Below are 8,155 nucleotides of genomic sequence, written 5' to 3' on the forward strand. Positions count from 1 at the left end.
AACTATCCTCTCAAGGGTCTCTTCTAAAGAAATCTCCCTAAGTGTTGGATCTAAGTTTTCACTTAACCTATTGAGGATATCTTCCAAAGAAGATTCAGTCGTTGCAGCAGTTCTTTCGTCCATAACTACGTTGTTCACCTCATCTAACTTGTATGTCGATTCATCTAACTTACGTGATGACTCAGCTAAATTCCTGAGAGACTCTTCTAGAGAAAGAACAGGAACTGAAGGATCATAAAAAAGACTACTTTTCAATAGTTTGATTGTATCCTCTAAAGACGAAGAACTAGTATTATAGTTTTCTTTCCCGTATGACCGATGCGCGTGTGGATAGTAATTGGGCTCACCATGGTATGACCCAAAACCTTGAAAAGGTTGGCGTTCCCAACCACCATTCACACTATGATCATAAAAAGAGTAATATCCATGTTGTTCAGTTGGATAATCATTGTATTGGTTATACCAGTTCGACATCCTAACTGCAAGGGAATTCTAAACAAGCACAAACAAGGCTGACTCGACCACAACAAGCCTATTTTATCTAGCAAACAAAAATCATGATGAATCCACTTAGATTGTTTCTAGACTAGCTTCTATTCTTTCGAAAAGGAATTCGTTACAATCTGAGCAAACCTCTCTGGAATCAATCCGAGTTAAAGTAAGTTGAATAGAGACGAGGGAAGCTCAGTGGATCTTTGATACCCAAGGCCTCACCGGCATTATAAGGCGGCATATTCAACTCACAGAAACCGTCATGAACTTCAAAGTATGCTCAAAAGAGTAACCAATATTTTTCGAACGACTTTCCTAATAAGCTCGTTACCCTATCGGTCTCGTTCTAGTCCAAATTTTAAGGCTTAGGTTCGCGTAGGTTACATGTTCCTAAGGCGGGCAAGAAGGAAACGGTGATGAAATCCGAGTCCTTATCTTGATTTGGCCAGGCCTTTCCCTTTACTAGAAAATTAAATACGATTTCAGGTCCTCAACATATATGCATACAAAATCATCCAGTAAACCCGCTGACAGGGGATTCGCGGGTGTTTAGAATTCTTACCTCCCGTTCCAGACGGGGGATGAACCGTTGAAGTCGACTCGGGCCACCGACTCCAATGTCAGTGTACGAACCCGAGGGGCCGAGGCGATATCGTAATCGTCGTCCTTCCCTGTGCAGTTTATATTTAAACTAACCATTCCTTAGGGTTTTAAAAATAAAGTCCAATGTCCAAAAGAAAAGAAAAAAATGTCCAAAAATAAAATATTACAAAAATAAAAACCTTAATTACAGTTTCTAAAAAAATAAAAATAAAATTATTTACAAAATCTTCTTCTTCACTCCTTTTGGATTTCTCTTTTCTTTCCTTTTTGGGCTTTTCCTTTCTTTTCAGCACTTTCTCTTTTTCCTTTAGCTTAGCTCCAAATCTGAAAACAAACAAAAATACCAAAACGCGTAAAAAAGAACAAATAAAATAAAACCTAAAAACAAATCTATAAACAAATCCGCTTCAGCGGCGCCAAAATGATGAAATTTTTGATAGTGGTAAATAGAGTTGTCGTTCACTCGGACTTAGTTGAGATTGATTCTAGGCTTAAATATAAAAATAAGAAATTTTATACAAAATATGTCACGGGATGAAGAATTCACCGGGACTCGGGATTTCATTGTTTTTCATATTCAAGTGGTTCAGAAATTAATCCTAGGCAATTATAGATCCAAACACAAGAAATATTAACTTTATTCTTTTCCAAAATAGATTTCGTAAAATATCAATCGTAAATTACAAGCATAGTGTATCAAAAGCACCTAAGACTAAGCATACACTATCAAACAAGATAACAATTGATTAACAGAAATCATAAACCATTTATAATCGGTGCAAAAAGTAAATAAGGAATTAACTAAATTTACCACATGATGAAATTCAGCTTCATCCGTCGTCCCAGCGATGGGGTATAACCGTCATGTTGAAAACCCTCTCAAAGAATTTATTTATGCTCAAAAATGGTTTACAAATGATGAAAAGGGGAGAAATGATGAAAAACCGGGTTTGTAATAATTACGCCTGTTACAAACTAACTGTTACAAAGAACGATACAACTAATGTGTCAATGTCACTGTAGCATGAACGACTGTCTACAGGCGTCTTATGTTCTTCGTGTTCATCAATGGCAGCAGCAGCAACAGGTTTCTCAAACTTGATTTCTCTCCATTCTGTTCTTCCCCCTAACGCTCCATCCCCTTATCTGACTCCAAACTCAGCTATAAATACACCACAGGACCATCAATCTCTCGAGTAAGTACCAGAAAATATCGTATTAAAGTTTAGGAGATTTTATTCTCCTTTCCTCTATTATACACTTCTGAGTTGTCCGAAACTTTTCAAACTCTCTCCGGATTGAATAGAAACAAATTTTCAGAGAATATATCCTCTTAAATCCCACGTAATATGCTCTTATAACTCAAGCGTAATCCGAGAATATTTTTTACCCTGTTTAACGCAACAACCATTCATGGGCAGATTTTATTCCTTGTTTTCCTTCCAAAAACACGTCCTGCGACCTATTGATTAAGTGACAACATAATAACAACATAATATCCATGAAAATCTCTCAGAAATCTTTCCTAAAATCTCGTGCAGTGGTGATGAAATATTTCCCGCCGAAAATGATTTTCAAATGAAGAAGAAGGGGGTGCACCCTATCCAGAGTAGGGGCGCCTTTAACAGCAGGAGTGCCCTGGGGTGGCCCTTATCCAAAATGAGGGTGCCCTTAGTACTATTCAGGGGGGGGTGCCCCGAGCAACTTTTCGAGCCGAATTTTCCAAAAATGTTTATTTCCCAAAAATACCTACAAACACATAAAATACCATAATAAGTACGAAATCGAGTACCAACAATACAGAACATTGAGGACAAATTAGACACAAAAATGTGTCTATCAGTAACCGAACTCCAGGTAGTGGAACTTTGCATATCAATCGTACGATTCCTGTCTATCGTGTTTTGCTAGGAAATTTTCGCTTTCAAACTCACCCTGAACTTCATGAGGTTGTCAAACGATCTGCAACGGCTACTCCTACCCTATTGAAAGAGCAAGGCCTGCCAAAAAAGAAGGTCTTGGACAACAAGAGATAAAATATTCATGGGTGCTATCAACAACGATATGTTAATAGGAAGCATTCATCTTAACAAGATTCAAAAGATAAGCACTCCACGTCAGCCCTAACTCTGCCTCCAGCCTTATCCTTAGCACTAGCTCAAGGAGAAGCTCCACTCCAGGTTGCATCCAAGGCTCTACGCTATAAACAAAACCTGGAGTGGAGGAGAAGCTCCACTCCAGGTTGCATCCAAAGACAACCCAAACATTCTTAGGATTTATTTGCAAGGTTCAATAAAACCGAGTTTACCAATCCACATGGCTGAGTTTTTTTTTTATTTGCAAATTTCCATAGTTGTGCTCTAAGAGGGTATTTAGATATGTGACCTGTTTGGATACACATTCAGAAGTAGCTTCTCGACTTATAAAAGATAAAAGGGGCAAGAAATTAATTTGGGTATAAAATTTGAAAACGACTTCTCAAAGTAAAAAACTCAACCTTTTGAAGTAAAATATTTTTGCTTCTGACTTTTGCTTCTGGCATCCAAACGCTTTAAAGTCAGAATAGATTGGAAACCCAATTTTAAAAGCATAAAAATAAAATTATAGAAAAGAAAATGCTTTTTACCCCTGCTTTCTAAAAGCTATCTCCGCTTTTGATCGTCGAACAAGTTTTAAATTTTGTTGAAGAATCGAGCTCCAAAGTATTGTGGTTCAGAAATGATTTTTGGCTAGCCATCTAACTATCTCACATGTGTCATAAGAATAGTGGTGCATAACACTCAGCCATGGACCCATCAGGGCTCAAAGGGTTCACCATCTAAGATCAAGGGTTTATAGGGGTTGAATAAAGTAGAAATTGACGTTTAGTACCAAAGTTTGTGGTCTTTGGACGCTTTAGTCCACTCATATGAAGCCCAGTACCCTCTAAACCCCGCTTGCAATAGTTTAGTCCAAACATGGATGAGTTAGTCCAACAGCAAGACGAGTCCCGATTTTGCGAGTTTTCAATATACCTTAATTACCCTTGAACCGATTCCATATGTACAACAAGTGTTTTGAAATCAAATTTTTTGGATCTCAATCGTGAATTAAAAACTGGGAGCAGGTCAGAGATTAATTTTGAGAGGCGATTTAACAGTTTCAGAGAGGATTTAATCGTTTCTTCATCATAATTCAACTTCAGATTTGAATTCACGACACATTGAGAGATAGATCGATCCAGATATAAATTTCGTAGGTAATTTAACAGATTCATAGAGGTTAGGTTGGATTTGATTTGTTTCTGCAGCATAATTCAACTTCAGGTTAGTTTTCTTTTGGTTGTACGATCTGTTACATCTAATTTTTAGGTTTGTTTCTGATTTTTAGTTTTTCCGAGTTTATGAGTTGATGGTATGAACTCGATATGTTACATCTTATTGTTTGTATGATCTTGATTTGATATTCGTTATATATTATCTTTTGATTCTCGTGAAATGATTTTTGTTTACTGTTGTTTGATGATGATTTTAGTTTATGATGCATGATATGAAATCGAACTGATGTTAGATCGTAGGCTTCTGATTTATTCAATTATGTGTTCCAATAAGATTCTGAAGCTTAATCGATGGAGTATTTGATTTTGGTTTACTGTTATTTGATGTTTCGGCTTCGATTAAATGTGTACTTTCCTGTACACTTTTTAAGTTTTAGGTTATTCAAATATGAAATTGTGATTTGAAGCTTCAAATGTTTATTATTTTTTATTTTTTGTCATATGTAGGGGTATCAAATATGTCTGAGAAGGTTATTCATGCTGTTTTGAAGCATGGTGAGCATTCTGTTACTTTTCGTGTTAATACTTCGACAAATGTAGATGAGTTGAAGCATTTTGCATGTAAGCAGTAGAGGTCTTTGTCTCCTGGGAGTATATGTTTCAGCTATATGGATAATCAAGTAGTTTTTGTACAAGGTGATATATAACTGCAAGGTTTAATTGCTCTTGTTATTCTTATGAACAATGAAGATTTCTATTTGAATGTTGATGTGATTCTGAAACATACTTCTCGTTCTAATTATGGTTGTAGCACTAGTTCTGGTTCTAGTACTGCAAATTCTTGTGTAACTGAAAGTCCTAAGCTTGCAAGGGTGGTAGATCATGATGCAGACAAGGCCAAGCCTCTGATTTGTGATGAATGGATTTATATTTTTGACAAAGTTATTAGAGAATTTATTGGTGGTGCTAAAGTTGTTAGACTTTTTGTTGATAAGTACAAGATGGCTACTGGTTACAAGATTGTTATTTTTAAAAATGACAAGACTCGTTTTACTGCAAAGTGCGAAGAAAATGATTGTGGTTGGAGGATTCACTTTAGGCCTATGAGTGGTGACGTTTCTCGGTCGTGATGAAAGATTCTAATGTTATTCACAGGTTAGTGGTGTTATATTAGTCCACATTACTAATTCTTTTTTTTAGGATTTTATATGTAGACTTGTTTTAGGTGTACATTGTGGTGCACATTACTTGTTGTAGGCTTTTTAGGTGGCATATTGTGGTGTAAATTACATATTCTTGCTTGGTATGTGTTTTCTTTTGGCATATGTGGTGTTGGTTTTGAGATCTTATTAGGTGTACATTGTGGTGCACATTACTTACACCAGTTGCTTTTTTTTTTTAGTTATGGTGTTGGTTTGAGGTTAAAGAGGCGGTGACAACCAAGTTAGTCAAGCATTTGATCGCTGACAATATACAGGGTGATCCTATTTTAAAACCCATACAGATCATGTCACTTTTTAAGAAGACTTATGGGTCCAATATTAAGTATCACCATCCCCGTAGAAGAAAAGAAGCCGTATTTGAAGAACAGTTTGGTGATGACGAGAAGTCGTATAACGATTTAACTTGGTATGTCAAAGCCATTGAGCAAACTAATCCTGATAGCTTTGTGAATTTTGAAGTTGATCATTCAACCAGAAGATTGCAGAGGATTTTCATTTGTTTTAGTGCTTGCAAGCATAGTTTTAGGTATCTCAGGCCCATGATTTACTTGGATGTTACTTTTCTTACTGGTAGATTCAAGGGTACTTTGATGGCTGCAACATGTATCAATGGAAACAATGGTTTTTACCCATTTGCTTTTGCTCTTGTTTCTGCTGAAAACAAAGATAATTGGTTTTGGTTTCTGTACAATCTTAAACAAGTTGTCGATGGTCGTCAAATTGTTTTCCTTAGTGATCGTGGAGAAGGACTTTTGCAAGGTATTCCAAAAGTATTTCCTATTTCATATCACATCTATTGCTTTTACTACATCAAGTGCAATCTCCATATTGGATCAGGTGATGCTAATTCGAAGGTCGTTATTGATTTGTTTTACAAAGATGCTTATTCTTACACATCAGCTAACTTTGAAGAAGCTTTGCATGCATGCAATTGGATGTGGACATGTTGCTAATTATATCAGTGTTATTCCAAAGGAGAAATGGGCAATTGCATTTTTATCTGTATGCAGATATAATGCTCACTCTTTAACTCTTTCCGAGTCCTTCAACAACTGGATTCTTGATTTCAAAAAGTTGCCTGCTTTTACTCTTCTCGATGCGATACGGTGAGTTTTATGTTTCATTCATTTTTTTTTTTTTGATGTGTATATCTTCCCTTGTACACATGTTTATCTGTCTACATTGCTGCTCACATGGATTTGCTTGATGTGTAAATACTTGTACACATGTTTGATCTGTGATTCTGCAACTGTGTGTACATTGTTGTACACATGGATTTCCTTAATGTGTACATTGTTGTACACATGTTTTATCTGTATTCCTTCTCGATCATGTTTTGATTTTATGTTTTGTGTTTTTATTATGTTAGTTTGAAGGTTATGAAGAAGAATTCTGAGAGAATGATAGAATGTATAGAAAATTTCAACACTAGGCTCACTCTCATATATGAGGCTTTACTAAAGGAAAACTTCGACATTGGTCTTACTTGGATTGTTACTGAGTCCATGGAAATATTGTATGAAGTCGCGTCTCCCCGGTCTCATTCAGTAGATCTATTGCAAAAAACTTGTACATGTCACAGATGGCAAGTTAATGGTTTTCCTTGTGCACGTACTTGTGCTACCATTCAACCTACGAAGGAGGAAATCTGTTCATTTTTTGAGCCATACTTCACCACTGAATGGTACAAAAGGACATACCAGGAGATCATCTTGCCAATCCCCAATTATTACAATCCGCAGGCTTATGATCCAAGTGATAGGGTTATTGTTCCTATTCATGTTCCTCCACCTGGTAGACGAAGAGCACATCGTATCAAGAATACTTGTGAGAAGCAAAAGAGGCCTATGATGTGCACAAAGTGCTTCACCCTTGGTCACCACAACAGAGATACCCGCCCCATACCTTGATGTTCTTTTTTTTATGTGTTTGGTTTTTACTTTTGGTAATGTCTTTTTAATTTTCTTTGGCGTGGATAATTAATGCCGGTACATGTGTACCATTATGTACACCTTCCTATGCACTTAAGTTTTCTTACCTGTCTTTTTACATGTGTACCATTATGTACACCTTGCTGTACAATAGATGCTACTAGTTTATTTTGTTTAGTAATATTTTATGTTTTCAGATCTATGTAATTACTTTTGCTATGTTCAATTTTTATGTTTTCAGTTCTGCATGCCTGGATAAGTATACAAATCTGTCAATACATGTGTACCATTATTGTGATAAATTTTAGTAATAAATGGTGGTGATGATAGCATGCATGACACTTGAAGTCTATAACTACTCTGTATGACTTAAAATTTACTTCATACTATTTTAAAATCTTAACTAAACAGTCTCACTAAGTAATGTCTGTTAAATTCAAGTATGTGATCGTTGTCGTATGCCTCAAAAATAATATTACTTTCTCACTACTCAAAATATAAAATATAGAAAGGGCAAGAAAGGATCGTTCCCACAGAGTGGTCTTAGGTTGTCAAGATGTTTCGGTTTCCTATATAAAACAATGGGGGGATTTTCTGATTTTTATAAACTAAGTTATTCTAAAAACAAATAAAGCAAAGCAAACACTCAA

The 8,155-nt window shown here is 36.0% G+C and overlaps 1 protein-coding gene across 1 annotated transcript; it reads left to right on the forward strand.

Moving 5' to 3' along the window:
• The first annotated feature begins 4,754 nt into the window (after positions 1-4,754).
• Positions 4,755-7,484, forward strand: LOC113315343. The gene is made up of 6 exons (XM_026563633.1): positions 4,755-4,758; positions 4,859-4,972; positions 5,102-5,466; positions 5,754-6,344; positions 6,475-6,680; positions 6,944-7,484. Exons 1-6 carry the CDS (start codon positions 4,755-4,757, stop codon positions 7,482-7,484), a joined length of 1,821 nt encoding a protein of 606 aa, XP_026419418.1.
• The last annotated feature ends 671 nt before the right edge of the window (positions 7,485-8,155 follow it).

The sequence above is a fragment of the Papaver somniferum genome, chromosome 10 (assembly GCF_003573695.1).
Source record: "Papaver somniferum cultivar HN1 chromosome 10, ASM357369v1, whole genome shotgun sequence".
NCBI lineage: Eukaryota > Viridiplantae > Streptophyta > Magnoliopsida > Ranunculales > Papaveraceae > Papaver > Papaver somniferum.